A 19260-nucleotide genomic window follows, 5' to 3' on the forward strand; every position below is an offset into this window, starting at 1 on the left:
GCAGAAAAGTTCCAGAAACTATTAAACACTGATGTAGACGTTTAAAACTCTATTGCTATTGCATTATTTCAGATCGGTTTGCCTTTCGTAAGAAGGAAAATAAATTTGTGCTCTTCGTTTGTGGAATTCTCTACCGTCACAGCTTCATGCACTTCTATCGCTGGTTGAATTCTTTCGCTGGCCGATTTTTGCGTAGGCCAGCGGTGCGAAAATAATGCTCTGGTCGCGAGAATGCGGTAAATGGTGACCCTCGTGTTTTTCAGGCTCGTGTTCAGAGCAATGGTGCGAACAAATCAAGACTGATATCGCAGTTTGACAAACACGCAGGACGCAGGTCGCTGTTGTGAAGTCGCAGGTTAGGCCTACACCTTGGTCTAAATGCCGAAGTCGCAGGTCGTATGTTTCAAACTCGCAGGACGCAGGTCGCAGTTTTGAAGTCGCAGGTCGCATGTCGCATGTCGTGACCGGTCTTCGATACGTCTTCCATAGTTTATCTACATTTGCCGACATAACATTTTGCATATCAATAAGAACGATGACGTCATTGGAGTCCAGTCGCTAGGGATGTAATCAGGTAATGACCTGTGAACTTACGACCTCTGACTCTATGTCACATGACCTTTGGCAGTCTGGCACTCTGACCTTATTGGTAACTTTTGTCGCTTTGCATCTGGGAAGAGGCCTTTTTGGTACAAATATGTCAGTTGGAAGAGAGACCGTTATATGGGACGCGGTTGTAGTGGGTGCTGGCGTAGAAGGCTCCGCTACGGCATACCATCTTGCCAAGAATAATCAGAGGACTTTGCTATTGGAACAGGTAAGCTTAAGTTAAACCGTAACTGACGCACACGGCAAGGGTCGAGTCAAGTTAAGTCCCTCCCTGGCTCAATTTATGAAGCTAAGCTATGTTAGGTTCATGCTCTGTGACAAAGAGCAGGGTGTGGCGCAGTCACTGATGCAACTTGTAATAATAAAAGTTGCCCAGACCCTATACGTCGCTTACGGCGCTTACGGCCTCCGTCCGTGCCTCCGGGTGGGAGGAGAGAAAAATTACAAATACCGAGTAATTATTGAGCGGGTAGGTTATATGAACACCGGACAGGTCCTTTTTGAAAAGTTATGTCACATTTGTGTCTTTGAAAATTTCTGGCGAAGGCCGTATCCTGTGCGATATTTGCGTATTACACATCGTAGCCCTACCACTCCAATGACCAAGCTACCCGAGTGGCAGAGGCTACGGATTCGCAGCAAGTAGGCCGTAAGCGACATATAGGATCTAGGCAATAATAAAAGGTGTGCAAGCGCCAAAGCATTGCACGGAGCCATAGTAAATTCAACAGACGGCTTTGCCCTCTCCATCTAATACACAAACTCACTTATATATCGAGATAGGTCGATGCTTCAGTTCATAAACTTCATGAATCACAGGTGACCCAGGTTTACTGCAGGGTTACGGTTTCGCTTGCATTGTGTCGAGTACCTGTGGATCATATAAACCAGAGTCTGATCTACCTGCCGGCGGCTTTCAGTTATCGGCGCAATCAACGCAATACGCGCAATACGCTATATTGCTCCAACGGAATCTAGAGATCCTGCTGGAAACATTGTACAAGTAGCACAATGGGGCATGCACATCAACTTCAAAATGATGCCGCTGAATCGCATCTCGGCGTGAAATGAAATTAAACTAAAACTATCAGCCAATTATATTTCACTTTGTCCTTTCGGCTTTGACTTTGAGGTGAATTGCTTCTAACTTAGAGATCGTATGATTGGATACCCACGTCCCACATGTCCCCTGTAGCCAACTTGTCTATCAACACACTGTGTTGCCACGATAACATTTCACTGTGATTTTCTGGAAATGAAAACGATGACCATCACCCTATCCCCAATATCACTGTGATTTAGGCCTACATCTGTCCAAAGATGTGTTTTGCAACCAAGTGTGGCATTTTAAACCATGCGTCATGCCCAATATTTTGATTATGCCGTATGAAGTACAATGATAATGATATATTTAGTTTAGAGCTATAGACTTTGCTTTGTAAAGGTTATACTCTGAAAGTTGCAGGTGCACAGGATTCAGATTGTTCGATGTCTCTTCTCAGTAATCACTGAATGCAGGGCAAACCAGGAATGGTTTACCTTAAAAACGGAGACCATCAGTCACCGATTGTCCCAAATTTGATTTCATGAACTTCATTTCTATTCATAATTTGAACTTATTTAACATTAAGCGTACATCATGCTTTTTTATGCCAAGTTGACAATTTGGTTGTTACTCTGTGCTACATTGAAAAATTTCAATGGACTGTCAAGCTGCCAACCCTATCATTCATAGTATCACCCAACTCCATTTGGCGCTGTGGCATATAGCAAAATTATTGCATCCATTGGCCCAATGTTGCGTATTGCATAGATTGCGCAGATTACTAAATGCTGCAGCCGTCTTGTGGTTTTGCCATGCTAACGGTTTGTGGTTTGAACAACCGTATAAACCATATTATAAGTGATCAGGCCAAAGTAATTAATTCTTTGTTTTGCGTCCACTCTAAATAGGAAAATGTACGCGTCTAAGCGGCTGAAAAACACACACAAGAAATTAACACAATGTAATTTGATTGCAGCAAATACAAAATTGTAACAAACTTTTAGTTCAGACAAGCCAAGCGGGTATGTCTCTAAAATTTCCTATTCAAATACACTTTGTGTGTTTTCATGAAAACCTTAAAAACCTAGGCGGGTAGGACGCAAAACAAAGAATTTAATTACTTTGGCCTTATGGTGCGGACAGCCTTGGACCATGGAGGTAGGAAGAAGTCTTCCTACCTCCATGCTTGGACATAGAAAAAGGAGTTTAATGCTGTCCAACTCACAGGTGCAAGGAGTTGCCAATGCACAGTAAGTGAGGCTACCCACAATTCTCCATGATCTGTACACACGGAGATCACTCACTGAACTGAAGAAAATTTCTAGTGAACTGAAGAAAATTTCTTCTGTACACAGAACAACTCGGTCCATATTTCAAAATTCTGGCAACATAGTTCTGATAATCATAATTTTCTGATTTCTCACAGTGAATAATGAGAAGATCAACCCCTTTTCCGTAGAGGAGATAGTAATTTTGTAATTTTGTCGACATAGATTTTTGACAGCCATGCACAATATTTCAAGGAAACTAAGGGAATAAGTTGCATCTGTGTTGGCAAAAGAAAGGGTATTGATTTTTTTAATGTTCGTAACAAAGGAAATTTGCATGTCTGACAGGTGGTATGATGAGACCATCTTAGTTGCTGATAACTTTATCTTTACAAGTGTGCAATTTTAGCACCTGAAAACATTGATTTCTCATTCAATTTACTGTTGAATTTTAAACATAATCAATAATTTAGGAACATAGTTTTAACAAATAATCCTGAACTTAAATTGTAAGTTAAAAATTGTTAAGAAACTGATAAAATTGAAACGCCTTTGGGAAAAAATGTCTCCGTGAACAAATCAAGGGGAATTGTGGGTAGCCTCACTTACATGCAATGTAGTAATACACAGCAGTCCCTCCATTACTGTGTCCCTCCAGGGACTGTGTGTATACTATAATACCCCATGCACTTGTGCTCCAACCCCACAAAACTTCAACTTACTGTATACTGCAGCTATTTAGCCTGACCAAAGCGACCATCACGACAAAAGGTCCCTCCCATACAAAACCAAAATATAAATTAAAGTGTGAGACCTACTTCTAAGAGTGGGTTCTAGATTTTGTCTGCTAAGATATGTAGAATGTACAAAGTAAAAGTAATCGTATGGTGAGTCAAAAAAAAATCGTTTGGTGAGTCATTTCAAATTTACCCTCTCTGGCTTTGCATCATTCATAAGATTGATCCTCATTACCAATAACTGATTCCTAAGTTGGTGACTTGTGTGCGAGGCCCTGTAGAATCCCGCGGGATCCTTAGGTTGAAAGGTTAGGTGTTGAGTTAGCCGCCTTACTCACCATCAACGCACAACGAATGAAAAGCCCCATCTAAGAGTCAGGACCGCCCACATTGGACCGACTGATCCATTAGCTCAGTTGGTAGAGCATCCGTAATGTCTACGGGGGGTGTGGGTTCGAGTCCCGCATGGGTCACTTTTCATTCACCACTATATTTCATATAAAAGTAATCATACTGCAAATATATCACTGCACAAAGTAATTACATCTTGACCATGCAGCCCTGAGTCCCTCAAATCATCCCCTCTGGGCTCTACTGTCTGGAATAATGAAACAATTTTAATGTTACACGTACACCCTCACCCCACTGAAGATGCATATAGGGCTGTACTGCATATAGCTCTCCTCAAATCTTCACCTCAGAGCTCTACTGTCTATGAATCAATGAAACAATTTTCATGTTACACCCTCACCCCACTGAAGATGCTACTGTATAGGGCTGTACTGCAAGTGAACCTTTGAACTCCTGCAGGTCCGACAAAATACAAAATCAAACTAGAAGTTGCTTCCCTCAAATGATAGCAGTGGACAAGGCTGCTGAGTTGCCCCTGGAAAGCTGGATACTGTATGTACGTATGTACTGTAGGGACTCAGCCATCGTCCACTTGGGAAAAATTTTGCCCAGATTTTAATACAATGGGAGCCAATAAACACTGAAAAATAATGATCAGCTCAGTCACTTAAAAACTTGATCAATGGGGTTTTTGAATGTTGATATATTTTTTAAACATTATTCAATGCATGAAAATCCGTTTGTGGGTGTAATGATAGTTGTGACATCACATTCAAAATCAGATTTTCAAAAATGTATCTTTTGAAAATCCTAGAAAGGCACATGAGCCAGCCTCAGTCAGGTCACTGTTCACTGTCAGTAAGTTAAAAATGCTGAGGAAAGCAAAGGGTCCATTGCAGTAACTGTGTTCTCAACAGAAAACATTATACAACTATGAAACTGAATATAAAGTATGACTCTTTGGGAGAAATAGTGGGATATACCGGTACTGTACGCAATAATGTACCGGCCGGCCCCTGACCCATACCATGATGGATGAAAGGAAATTTTGCACAACATACTGTAAGAGGCAAAGAAGAGTACACATTATGAAGTTTGCTTGAGTCCATTACGGGCAAGGAGGGATACATCATTGTTATTATTTTATAGTTAGAAAACAAAGCTCAGGTGAATTTTTCATTGCGGACCAATTTTTGCATTTTTATATATATGTAAGACATACAAGAACTGATGAGAAATTTGGATCCAGGATAATTCCAGATGTTGTAATCACCGCCCACAGTGGAAGGCATTTCGCTATCTGTAACTAACTTAAGTGCTGTTTACATTAGAATGATAACACTCATCGCGTTAATTAAAAATTTCCTAAGGTTGTAAATACATTTCCTGTCATCTGGCATTATGTCATACCAAGGGATGGAACATTTGATATTCAGGAGAGGGTAGGGTCTAGAAGATTGATGAGGTAGCATTACTTTTTTACCAGATCCCTTGTACATGTTTTACCCACTCCTACCTTTTCTTTTTATCAAACCTTCTCTGTCTATTTTTTGTTGTTGACATTTGCTTATAGATGTATTTAGGATCTGATTGTTACAGTACCTTATCATGTGTTGTGCAGTATGAAGAGAAACTTAAATCCTGTGAAGATAAGAAACACAATGGGCCTGCCATAGTTGAAAACTAACACATCACAGTGCTTCCATTTATCAGAAAATTACCAGCTGTGATGTCTTCATATAGCAGTAACTTATAATTGTTGTTTTTCAGAAAACTTAGAATGTAAATTTGGTTTGATATGATAAGATTATATTATTTATTGCTGTCATATGTTTGTACAAACACAGTTCTTATGGCCTGATTTATAATATAAATATATAGCCTGATTTATATATTTCTGCACAATTGAATGGCATCAAACACTGAACATGGGTCCCTCATGTCTAGACATGGATGACTGTAATGATTTGTGTACATGCATGACTATTGAGAATGTGCATGAGAGATAACACAGGTGACCCTTTCCAATTGTACTTTGATCATGAATATAGGTTATATGTCTAATGTCAAACATAAAATTACATGCTCTGTGACAGATCCAATGAGATGAATTTTAATTTGTGAAAACATCTTGGAGAAAATTAAGCAACCCTGATATTTTGGGAAAGATAACAGAAATTCCTCAAAGCAAAATGACCATGTATGAAAACTTTCAGTTCAAGATGTTGATATTTTCTAGATCAGCTACATCACCTGACCAAGTGTGATATTTATCACAATTTATGAATCCTAACTTATGACAGCTGCAGTCAAAGGTCATTGTCCTCTTAGTTCAGTTTTTTCTGACATTGACTGCAATTTACATGATGTTTGCACTTTGTTATCCTCTGAAAAGGATGTGTCAAGATTATTTATTTCTTGAGATAAAGCCTTTCTTTAATTGCCAAGTTCATTGGAAACATAGAAAACTGCAGCTCTTCATCACTGAGATATTTTCGAAATCTGACAAGGTACCGTACATGTGGTCAGTGTACTAGTATTACAACTAGTGCAAAAATATACATACCGTAATGTATTTCTCAGTATTCAAGTATCAAGGCAGATTGATTTTCATCAGACTTAGTATAGATTTTCACCCAATCCTAAAATATATTTATGGTCAACATCTGGTAGACTAAATTTTGAAAGTGTACAGAAAATATTACATTTTCCCTCATCTCTTTTGTGAAAATTTTAAAAAATTTAATTTTTACAGAAAATTGACCTTTAAATGTCATGTTCTGATAAAATCGTAGTAAGTTACTTTTGTAAACCAAAATTTGCAATATTTCTTGACTGTTTATTGATATTGTCCATAAAAGAGCAGAATTTATATTTTTCTTCTGAATCAACAGAATCGGTAAAAAGATGTTAAACATTTAAAGTATTCGTCATAATCATGTAAACTTTTATACTCTCAGGTAAAAGCCAGTTATTCTTTCATTCTGGATCACCAAAAACCAATGGTAACACCAGCTATTTTGTGTTTGATTTCAGTTTGGATTGCCTCACACCAGAGGTAGTTCTCATGGACAGAGCAGAATTATTCGCTATGGTTACGACCAAGACTACTACACCGCCATGATGCCAGATGCCTTTGAACAGTGGCATGACATTGAAAAACAAACTGGTGTCACTTTAATCAAGTAAGTCTGGTAATTTGCAATGTCAGAGATGTCATCTCACGGTCCACACCTCACTGCAATCATGGTAAACTACTGTGACCCCCCTCCCTCTGATATTACTGTATGTGGAAATTTACATCTCGATTGAATGAGAAGTGATAATGATAAAATCACTGATATTGAGGTGAAGCTTTTATTATGCAAACTGACTGAGCAGATAAAGAAAGAAATGATATCATTTTGGTATTGAACACGTCAGCTACAGGCTAGCTACCTAAGGTACATGTACCGGTATAATAAGCTTGGTTGCTGTATACACCATACTGTTCATCAACCTTGACTAGATGCATAGATGGATTTAGGAAGGTTACATAAACTACCAGTACATGGTTATCTTGTCCACCTTGAGGCATAATCAAGTGACCACTAAAAGCTGAAATTGATATCTACAGTTAATATTTTACACTCAAACATTTGTGATTGTAGACTTTGTAGCCAGTACGTTATACATGTGCATACATAAATACATGCCTTGAGCATTAGTTGTGTTTTATCAGCCAATATCTGACAGATGATATAAGTTTTCCCAGTATGCCAGCACAATTTAGCATCTCTTCATAATTTGTAATCACACAATTTCTCCACTATTGTATTCTCTAAATTATTGTCTGCATAATTTGAAAATAAAAAGTGTAGTGTAGTGGACAATCTTGATATATGGAGAAACAATTGCTTCAATCACCTGTGACTCTTTGTTAGTTTTGCCAGGTGACACCAGCTGACCTCTGACCCTTCAGCATTTTACCTACTCAGGTCAATAATGCAAAATCAATCATTGAGTCTGTACTTTATACCATGCAGTGTTTCAAGTAGAAACAATATTTATGGCCTCAAACAATTGCAGAACCATTCGCAAAATATATCAAGGAAGCTGAAACTTGCATTATTTAATTCTGAATAAATTTATCTTTCATCTCAGACTGCTTTTCAATCCCTAACTGTGTTTTTGACTTCACTCAACACCCAATTTGAATGTCAATGTCAGGGTGAAATGATAAGATAATACTCTATACAAAACTCCTTACTGACATATGACCAATATGCATGGTGTATCAGCTATCTTTCATCATTAGTTCAATAATTGCACTGTTTTTATCTTTGCAAGGGACACTGGTCTTGTATCTGTGGATTGTTCACCCTACGTAGAGTACAACAAAAAGAGGAATGTTCTTACTAGAGCTGGCATTGGCTTCAAAGAATTCACCGGCCAAGAGGCAAAGAAAAAATATCCATTTCTTAATTATGGACCAGACTACAAATTCCTGCTAGAAGAAAAATCAGGGCTTATCAGAGCTGATAAAGCAGTTCTTTGTTTGCAGGTAAATGTACAGTTTACAGGTAAATGTACAGTTTACAGGTAAATGTACAGTTTACAGGTAAATGTACAGTTTACATGTAAATGTACAGTTTACAGGTAAATGTACAGTTTACAGGTAAATACAAAGTTTACAGGTAAATGTACAGTTTACAGGTAAAAGTACAGTTAGTATGTAAGTACACAGTTTACAGGTAAAGGTATGGTTTACAGGTAAATGCACAGTTTACAGGTAAATGTATAGTTTACAGGTAAAAGTACAGTTTACAGGTAAAAGTACAGTTTATATGTAAATGCAGAGTTTACAGCTAAATGTACAGTTTACAGGTAAATGTACAGTTTACAGGTAAATGTACAGTTTACAGGTAAATGTACAGTTTACAGCTAAATGTATAGTTTACAGGTAAAAGTACAGTTTACAGGTAAAAGTACAGTTTATATGTAAATGCAGAGTTTACAGGTAAAAGTACAGTTTACAGGTAAATGTACAGTTTACAGGTAAATGTACAGTTTACAGGTAAGTGCACAGTTACAGGTACAGTTTACAGGTAAATGTACAGTTTATATGTAAATGCACAGTTTACAGGTAAAAGTATAATTTACAGGTAAATGCAGAGTTTACAGCTAAATGTATAGTTTACAGCTAAATGTACAGTTTACAGCTAAATGTACAGTTTACAGGTAAATGTACAGTTTACAGGTAAATGTACAGTTAATATGTAAATGCAGAGTTTACAGGTAAATGTACAGTTTACAGGTAAATGCACAGTTTACAGGTAAAAGTAAAGTTTACAGGTAAATATACAGTTTACAGGTAAATGCACAGTTTACAGGTACAGTTTACAGGTAAATGTACAGTTTATATGTAAATGCAGAGTTTACAGGTAAAAGTGTACAGTTTACAGGTAAATGTACAGTTTACAGGTAAATGTACAGTTTACAGGTAAAAGTACAGTTTAATGGTGAATGCACAGTTTACAGGTAAATGTACAGTTTACAGGTAAATGTACAGTTTACAGGTAAATGTACAGTTTACATGTAAATGTACAGTTCACAGGTAAATGTACAGTTTACAGGTTAATAAAAAAATTGCAGAATATAACATTTTTGTAGCTCACTGTAGTACCGGTAAGCCATGCAAAGAAGGGCACAGTAATATTTCTCAATTCATACAGTCTGATCTTACATGTAGTTGTCAATCACGGTTAACATGACATCGGCTGGAAGCATTGATTATGTATTATTACGTCATACTGATAGTCTGTATTTGACTCAAAAACACTGACTGGATTGTATGATGTCAGGGTGAAAAAGTGATTTTCAACCACTTAGAAACAAACGTTTCACACACTTCCTGATTTTTGGAGTGTCATTCTTGAGAATGTACAAGAACCAAGGCACACATCTCTACACTGTGGCATGCTGTACCGTATGCTCACAGCATTCTGAAAGTGTGCAACTTTGCTCAGAATACAAGAGGATCACCAACAAAAAAGTTTGGTCTTTCAAACATAACATTCTGTAGGCCACCAAAATGCAAATTTCTTGCAAAATCCAACCAGAGTATTTATTGGTTCATGAATAATTTCAATGTCAAATAATTAGGATTGCTGTTAGAATAGCAATGACACTTATAGTTAGGAATGTAAAATGTATGCAAGATAGATGTTTTCCATCATTCTTCTGTCCTGGTGTCATCACTATGTTTGAAAACATGTAAAGTGGAAATGTTTTGATTCAGTTGGTATGATATTTGTGAGAATTTGAGGAAATACCGGGAAATGTTATTCTTGTTATCTTCATTTATTTTGTCTACTTGATATTTTCTTATTCAAATGATGTATTTTTGATCACATTTAAGAACATAGAACTTTACTATAACATTTTAAATACACATATCTCTCTTTCTCTTGTATGTTTTTATTTTAATAGAATCTGTTTAAGAGAAATGGCGGAGTGATACAGGATGAAGAAAAATTGTTAGATGTCCTACCGGGACCTGTTGTAACCATAAAGACAAACAAGGGAACACATAGAGCTAAGAATGTAATACTGACAGTCGGTCCGTGGGCAAGTCAAGTGTTAAGTCCACTTGGATTGCAGCTCCCTCTCAAGGTAGATACAAGGTTTTCATTTGTTTTTCTGTCATAAATTCCCAATGTACTCATGGTAGGATATCACCATGCAAACTGTGTTTGCATTGTTGTTTTGTTGTTCAGTAACAGCTCCAATCCTACTTCAATGTTTGTTACCAGTTATATCATACCTACCGGTATGTGTCAAGCATGCAAGTGCATCATTTTGAGTGGATGAGAACTCACTTAGGCGTGGCAAAATGATGATATATCAGTGCTTAATGGACCACTCAGCTATTATTGAATGTGTTGCTGATATATATGATGTGTAATGGAGAAAATTTGGAGTTAGAATGATATAGAAAAATTAAACACATTGCCCTACGTTTTCAAATGACTTCATGTAAAACTTTCAACATTATGTTTGCATAACATCAAATTGGAACATTTTATGTAAGTTTTGCCATGATAAAGTTGTCACTTTTTGTTGCAAGCATCACTTCCACAATCATGACCAAGTATATGTTTGACATGACTCCATTGTGTACAATTCTCTGTCGACATGTCCAAGGCTCTGATTTTATATTCCATGACAGTTGATCTATTTTGAAATCTACTTCATGACAGTTGATCTGTTTTGAAATCTACTTCTTGACAGTTGATCTATTTTGAAATCTACTTCATGACAGTTGATATATTTTGAAATCTACTTCATGACAGTTGATCTGTTTTGAAATCTACTTCATGACAGTTGATCTATTTTGAAATCTACTTCATGACAGTTGATCTATTTTGAAATCTACTTCATGACAGTTGATATATTTTGAAATCTACTTCATGACAGTTGATCTGTTTTGAAATTTACATGACAGTTGATCTATTTTGAAATCTACCTCATGACAGTTGATTTTTATTTGAAATCTACATGACAGTTGATCTATTTTGAAATCTACTTCATGACAGTTGATCTATTTTGAAATCTACATGACAGTTGACCTATTTTGAAATCTACATGACTGTTGATCTATTTTGAAATCTACTTCATTGGAGTTGATCTATGTTGAAATCTACATGACAGTTGATCTATTTTGAAATCTACTTCATGACAGTTGATTTTTATTTGAAATGTACATGACAGTTGATCTATTTTGAAATCTACTTCATGACAGTTGATCTGTTTTGAAATTTACATGACAGTTGATCTATTTTGAAATCTACTTCATTGGAGTTGATCTATTTTGAAATCTACATGACAGTTGATCTATTTTGAAATCTACTTCATGACTGTTGATCTGTTTTGAAATTTACATGACAGTTGATCTATTTTGAAATCTTCTTCATTAGAGTTGATCTATTTTGAAATCTACAAGACAGTTGATCTATTTTGAAATCTACATGACAATTGATCTATTTTGAAATCTACATGACAGTTGATCTATTTTGAAATCTACATGACAGTTGATCTATTTTGAAATCTACATGACAGTTGATCTATTTTGAAATCTACATGACAGTTGATCTATTTTGAAATCTAAGGTACTTCATGACATTTGATCTATTTTGAAATCTACTTTATTACATTTGATCTATTATGAAATCTACTTCATGACAGTTGATCTATTTTGAAATCTACTTGATCCTTTTCAGGAGCTGAGACAAGTCAACCACTTTCAAAAGTCAGAAACACAAATATGACTACAATACCAACCCCGTGATTTCATTAATGTCAATACAGATGTATTTCAGCAATAAAGCACACCAAACAATGGTATACCATGAAATTTTGACCAGTTCACAAGCAATAGCGAGTGCATATATGAAGCGAATTGGTCAAAACTGATTGGTACACTGTCACTGGGTGTGATTTATTGCTATTATATCATGACATATTGAAATTCTGGCATGGAACGTCAAAAAATGATTTTTGCTTTTGCTGAGAGCTTGCACGTTTGTCAGCTGTGGTATATCGCAAATATGCCAGTTTTTTTCACATCTTAACTATAATACCGTACATGGCAGGGTTGAGTAACAAAGGATGAAAAAGGAAGACTGATAGTAAGCTGCATCCTGAATGCATAGAGCTAGTAAAATTATTTATTAAAAATAACAGTTCCAATAAGCACTGTTTGCAGTTACTGGTTTGTAACTAAGTATAGCTGCATGCACATGAAATCAGACACTACTCCTTGAAAGGCGGTCAGAATTTCTCAGTGTTGTCTGCATGGCCGTTGTTGAAGTTTGTGGTCTTAGCTGCTGTTATGTTTTTGAGTGTTAATGGTAACATTAGCTGTTGCCTACCAAGTAGTTTTGTAGTCATTCTGGCATGCATTAGTTCTTAAAGTGTTATCTTATGATGCAGGAAAATGTTTATTTTTGCATGTTAATGAGAGAACATTTGTAAACAACCCTCGTATCATAATGAAACAATTATTGTCACCTTCAGTAAAACATGCATCTTCTTCATTTGCATTGAGTAACCTAATATATGAACTTGACCATATTTCAGCCACTTAGAATCCGTGTGTGCTACTGGAAAGAGAAGAGTCCCGGCACCTGTTCTCAATTTCCAGGATTTATAGCAGTTGGTGGTGTAAAAAGCGGGCACGATATCTATGGTTTACAGGTTCTGGAATATCCCAACATGATGAAGGTATCACAAAATGTACACTTTAAAAATTACTGTCGCATACATAAATGAGTTTTTTGGCAGGCATACATCATGCCCCTTCCATCAAATGTGTAGGTCAATATGACTTCATTAGCATAATTCTTTTTTTTTTAAAGACAATTTATTCCAACATAGTGGCAAATAAAACAAATCTACATAACTGTGAATGTGTCAAGCAAATACATGATTTTTTTTGAAAGCAAAGTTATTGACTTTGATGGTACCCTAGATATGTTTACCAACAATGCTAAGCATCATGTGTACATAACTGTAAATAAGTAATTTAGATAAATACAGATAATTCTTATTGTGATGACTTTCAGAGAGCACCCTCAAGAGCTGTAGCTCCTCTTAACTTTCTCCCATACTTTCCATTTTTGTGAGGAATTTTACAGACTTGAATAGTTGTTTTTCCATGATGAAACTGGTCAACGTAACGACCAATTTGTAACTGTTTTTTCATGATAGGTAGAGGGATCTCCCTCGGCTGTGAATGGTTTTATAGTCACATTTTTATTCTTATAAAAACCTTTAAATCTATTAATTTAAGAATTATTTCATTTGTTATCCTAACTCTGATCTTGATGACAAAATAAAGGACCCTGATGTTCTGAAGACTATTAGTAAACATGCCATGCACAATCCTAGTTTAATGTTGTCAGTATCATTGTTATCACTAATATGGCTATATCCCTATCTCAGTTTATTCTTACTGTTATCAATGGATGAAATCCTTAATAGGTAATGAAGTAAATTCTAAATGCAACTTTCTAAATGTTTGATGCAGATCTGTCACCATTATGGTGAAGAAATTGACCCGGATGATCGTGACAAAGAGAGCAACTACAGGGTAGATCTGGATGCTCTTGAAAAGTACGTCAGTGATCACTTTCCCTGTCTGGAAAATAAACCAAGTATTGTTGAGGCTTGCATATACACAGTGAGTATGCTAATCGTTGTTGTAATCTTCATATTCCCAAGAGGCAAGTTCATACATGCAAGGTTTAAGCAAGTGAAAAGTAAGACAGTCCATCAGTAAAATTCAAAATACTTGCATATTTCAGTGAATTAATTTTAATATGCATCCATGAAGTAAGTAGTCTACATATAGATGGGTTGTGTTTTGAGATCATGGTCAACATAAGCTAAGAGAAGAGAAAAGGCCCAGAAAATCCATTAAGCCTGAATATGCAAATATGCATCAAACAATGAGCCAATAATATCGCCACCATTTGTCTTGTGCAAAGAAATGAAGGGATACTTGCCAATCAGCAGCTTTTACTTGAAATCAGAGATGCCATGCATGAAGTTATATTAGAATTGAATAATAGAATCTCACACCCTTAAGGGCCTAGGATCAGATTTTTCACATGAGTTGGGGCTATTTTGTCTCGTACTCGCCTACGGCTCAGCTGAGACAAAATATCCCCAACGAGTGTGAGAAATCTGATCCCAGGTCCTTGGTGTGTGAGATTCTTTTTCTCACATGACCACAAAATGCGTTAAATTCACACTGGAAACATTGAATGTTTAACTGTATCAGCGACTATCCTACTTCGAGGCCATCTAGTATTCCATGTCACTAACGCGAACTCCGTTGCGAGTTCCACTGCCGATACTTCAACTTCTGCTACGGACGAGACGTCCAACAAAATAAATTTGCTATATATTCCAAGTGGCTCACCACAATTCGGCCGTTTTTTTGTGAGTCTGTCACCAACGATGTACAACATTATCTAAAATCATGACAACGCTGTCGTCTGCCCCTGTACCCTGACACGCTTACTTTGTTGTTCCGGTCAGTGTGTTACTCATCGAGCTATTGGATGATATTTTGCGCGTGAAACGAAAGGCTGTTTATCATCCAAGTAGAGCTCGTGTAATATTTCTGAGATTCCTGATTTCTGACAAATAGATCCCACCCTCGAGTGTGGGATCGATTTTTCCCACACCGTCGATCCCACACTCCCAGTGGCCCGGAATGTGATAATATACAGTGGCGTTTTTGTCTCCTGGCAAAAGAATAGCTGTCATAGAATTGTGTAAGGAGGAGCAGATTGATATCAATATAAAAAGAATGTAAAAACATAAAAACAAATCTACAGTGTTTTTGTAGATAAAAGAGGCATAGCACCGGGGCAGTTCTCCAGTATATTCACTCATTATCTGACACGACCATGTTGCTTTCATGTTGTAATTTCATCTTTCTGCATGTTGCTAGGTAACACCAGATGAGGACTTTGTCCTGGACAGACATCCTCACTTTAAGAACATCATAATTGGTGCCGGTTTTCAGGTAGGTATACAAATTGAAATCAGAAATCAGAAATTACAATCAACCTGGATGTGTACTTTCCAGACGACGTCACTCTTTATTTTTGTTATAACAACTATTTCATTGTATGTACATGTAATACACTTCATGAACTGGAACAACTCGGATATCAATGATGCATAACTTCAGAACAGATCCAATAGACAGTTGAGTTGAAATGTTTGAAGCAGTTTCTGAAATTTTATGACAAATTTCAGAAACTCCTACCCACTGTATCCTGTAGGTCCAAGTATTAGTCAAATTTCATCACAATGGCTATATACTTATGCAAGAATAAGTATTTTAGCATTTTGATAATATATTTCTTATTTCATTCCAAAATATCCCTACCATTAATGCTACAATTGCATTTCATTGGATTATCCTAATCAATATTTAAATTTTGTTACTTTGTAAAGTCTTATGAAAAAAGTTCCCAGAAGCATGGTTCCTCTGGGAGGGACCATGCGAGAAACCAACTCAGTATTGTTCTAATTCATTCTATTCCATTTTAGGACATGGATTCAAGCTTGCTCCAGTTGTTGGTAAAGTCTTGTCTGAACTTGCTATGGATAAGAAGCCATCCTATGACCTTTCACCCTTTGCAATAAACAGTTTTTCCAATCTCCAAAGGCACATCTGTAGGTGTGAAGATGATCGATTGACAGCGCCCTCAGTGTCCAGCATTACCATGCAATTTTATGATTTACATAATTGTACAGAGAACAATGTCAGTGGATAAGAGAAGAAATTATTTTTAGTCTGTGAAAGCACACTCAAGGTTTATATAATAGTGCTATGAGACTAAGGTAGAATGTGCATAAGTGACAGATAATCAGACTCCCACACACAATACATTTTGCCGATCACTTGTTGAGGCTCATTTTGAAGCTGGAGTAAAGGCTTATTTTGGGGAAATTTGAAAATTAATTTTTTCCCCATAGAGATAACACAGGGTTGTGACTATATTGCATTTCACATGTCAGTAAATATTGAGTAATTTGTTTCTCTGGAACCAAATTTTGCATGGTGACACCAGGTTTCTATTCTGGAAGTTTCCATGTAGAAAGATATTAACAAATGCATAAGTCTTTCAGTTTCAAAATGGAAACTTTAATAAAACCCGTGGGAAAATCTCAGAGTACAGAAATTTAAAGGCTTAATATTTCTGCACAAAGAAATAAAAAACTTATCAAATATCTGAAGTGGGGTAATTTAAAACCACTTAAAATAAAACTACTAGATTTACATAGTGCAAAGTCATAGGAATTGTATTGAGTTGTTTGAAATAACAGATGAAAGTAAACGTCTACCATTATGTTTGAAAAATCATTCATTTGATAATGGTAGTGGAACTACATTTATCATCTGATTCTCTGTGGTGTACGATAGGCCATCACTGTCACATTTGGTGTACGGTATGCCATCACTGTCACATTTGGTGTGATACTGTTCATTTCCATGGCTGGTTTTTGAAGGATGGTGGGTTGGAGGGGATGAATGGATAAAGTTGCTATCATGTGATCTGTCTTTAATTTGTGTGTCTGATTATTTATAATCTGATGCCAGAAATAGAGACACTGTCTTCTTGTCAAATTTTATCTCCTAATCCTGGTGACAGGTACATTATGCTGAATCTATACTGAAGATGTAAACTGTATGCTATGTACTCTTACATGTGTATGTTACAAGTACAGGCAAGATGAGGGCAGAATTATGAAGGCCTATAGCTAAGCAAATTGCTGTTACTATGAAATAAAGTAACAAAAGTCAAAATTCATGAAAATGTTAACCAGAGTGATGTCAGAAGATGAAATTTTTGTCTGATTGAAAAACTTACGCATTTCTCTTCACCGGGAGGAAAATAAAATGTCATGCTTTTACATTCCATGATTTGAGTGAAGCTGAAATATATCTGAGAAAAACACAGTGTTCACTTGAAATAACAGAATTAATAATAACAGGGTAACTGATAACAGGATGGAAAGGATATGCTTCATTTACACTCATAATGTCATGTTGTCGTTTGAATTAAAATTTTATGACTTTGATAATGAAAGTCACAAAAGTTGACATCCTTGATATTCATAGCTGACAGTGTGTGCTGTGGAGTATCCATAAACTCAAGTTATGATTCATCAAAATTTGCATATCATGCTTTATCAGAAGTGTCAATGTAAGTCTAAGAATAATAGAATCTCACACCCCCAAGGACCTGGGATCAGATTTCTCACACGAGTTGGGGATATTTTGTCTCACACGAGCCGCAGGCGAGTGTGAGACAAAATATCCCCACGAGTGTGAGAAATCTGATCCCAGGTCCTTGGTGTGTGAGATTCTTTTTCTCACATGACCTCAAAATGCGTTAAATTCACATTGGACACGTACAATATTATCAAAAATCGTGACAAGTCTGTCGTCTGCCACTGTACTCTGACCTGCTTACTTTGTAGTATCGGCCCGTGTGTTACTCGTCGTGCCATTGGATAACATTTTGCGCATGGAACGAAATCGACTGTTCATCATCCAATCAGAGCTCGTGTAATATTTACTGCAGAGTGTGGGACGATTTCTGAGAGTGTGGGATCGATTTTTCCCACACCGTCGATCCCGCACTCCCAGCGGCCAGGAATGTGAGAATATAATGTCCGTAAAGGATTGCTACTTTGTATGCTGTAACATGGTATTCAAAAGCAAATTGTGAGATAAAGTGTAAATTTCCACCCCCAACATCCATACCAAGTACAATGTTAATGAAATTTGTGAAATTTGCAGCGTTAATTTGTCACTTGTAACACAGGTAATGAGATAATTTCATGCATACATGTTGGTCATTAAGACCAAAATATCAAACTAATTTTAGGATAAATTACTTCAAAAGTGTCTTTGCAATATTGGCTCAATTAATATTCAGCATTGTGCAGAATAAGAGTTTTTACTTTTCTTATCAATTCAGATTTTCTGTTTGATAACATCTGTTATATTAGTTCAATGTGCATTTGTCTCAAATCCTTTCAAATAAGTTTGGATAAGCCGGTGCGATTTATTTAAGGATCAATGATTTTATATAATATGATATTCAATAACATAACATATCTCACAAATTGTAGATTTTTATTTACATTTTTATTATTGTAAAAATCACAGACTACATAATTTTTATCACCAGAATTTTAGGAAACCTTTATATAAAAATCCTGAAAATGATATGTATTTTCCTGTGTTATAGATATACACTGAACTAGATGGTAACAATAAAATTGCATAACTTGTCATCAGAATCATGGTTAACATATTTTTTATCATTTGCTGAATGTTTTTAGGAAACTCTGTATATTGAAATCATATGAAGTGATATGTATTTTCTTGCTTCGCATGCATGCAATTAACTTTTTCAACACACTGAATAAATGATCGAAAAAATGAAAAAAGTGTCTGTCACATTTGTAGTTTACTGTTCTTGAGGATGAATGCTCCTCAGAGTCAGATATCAGACTTGCAAACTATACAATGTTCTATTGGCCTACCACTTATTGGGGCTCATTTTGTGGCTTTTGATGAAAAGTGAGAATTTTATCTCTCCCCCCCCCCTCCCCATAGAGATAACACAGGGATGGTGGTCATTTTGAATTTCAAATAACAGTAAGTATTGGA

General features: G+C 36.3%; 1 protein-coding gene across 2 annotated transcripts; it reads left to right on the forward strand.

Annotated features, from left to right (window-relative positions):
* The first annotated feature begins 602 nt into the window (after positions 1–602).
* Positions 603–19037, forward strand: LOC139144680 (peroxisomal sarcosine oxidase-like). 2 transcript variants are annotated; one of them, XM_070715404.1, is made up of 9 exons: positions 603–817; positions 7047–7195; positions 8340–8553; positions 10482–10664; positions 13131–13274; positions 14080–14232; positions 15514–15588; positions 16122–17786; positions 18236–19037. In XM_070715404.1, the coding sequence occupies exons 1-8, from the start codon at positions 608–610 to the stop codon at positions 16215–16217; spliced, it is 1224 nt and encodes a 407-aa protein (XP_070571505.1). In that variant the 5' UTR covers positions 603–607; the 3' UTR covers positions 16218–17786; positions 18236–19037. The 2 variants fall into 2 exon arrangements, with proteins under 2 accessions (XP_070571505.1, XP_070571506.1); XM_070715405.1 differs by having other exon boundaries at positions 618–817; positions 15514–15592; positions 18236–18514.
* The last annotated feature ends 223 nt before the right edge of the window (positions 19038–19260 follow it).

This window comes from Ptychodera flava, chromosome 12 (genome assembly GCF_041260155.1).
Source record: "Ptychodera flava strain L36383 chromosome 12, AS_Pfla_20210202, whole genome shotgun sequence".
NCBI classification, from domain to species: domain Eukaryota; kingdom Metazoa; phylum Hemichordata; class Enteropneusta; family Ptychoderidae; genus Ptychodera; species Ptychodera flava.

Excerpts from the sequence above, each read along its gene's own strand:
- LOC139144680 (XM_070715405.1), top strand. The coding sequence starts at position 698 with ATGTCAGTTGGAAGAGAGACCGTTATATGGGACGCGGTTGTAGTGGGT. Across the intron at positions 10,665-13,130 it reads GATTGCAGCTCCCTCTCAAG|CCACTTAGAATCCGTGTGTG; the intron begins GTAGATACAAGG and ends ACCATATTTCAG. Across the intron at positions 14,233-15,513 it reads TTGAGGCTTGCATATACACA|GTAACACCAGATGAGGACTT; the intron begins GTGAGTATGCTA and ends GCATGTTGCTAG.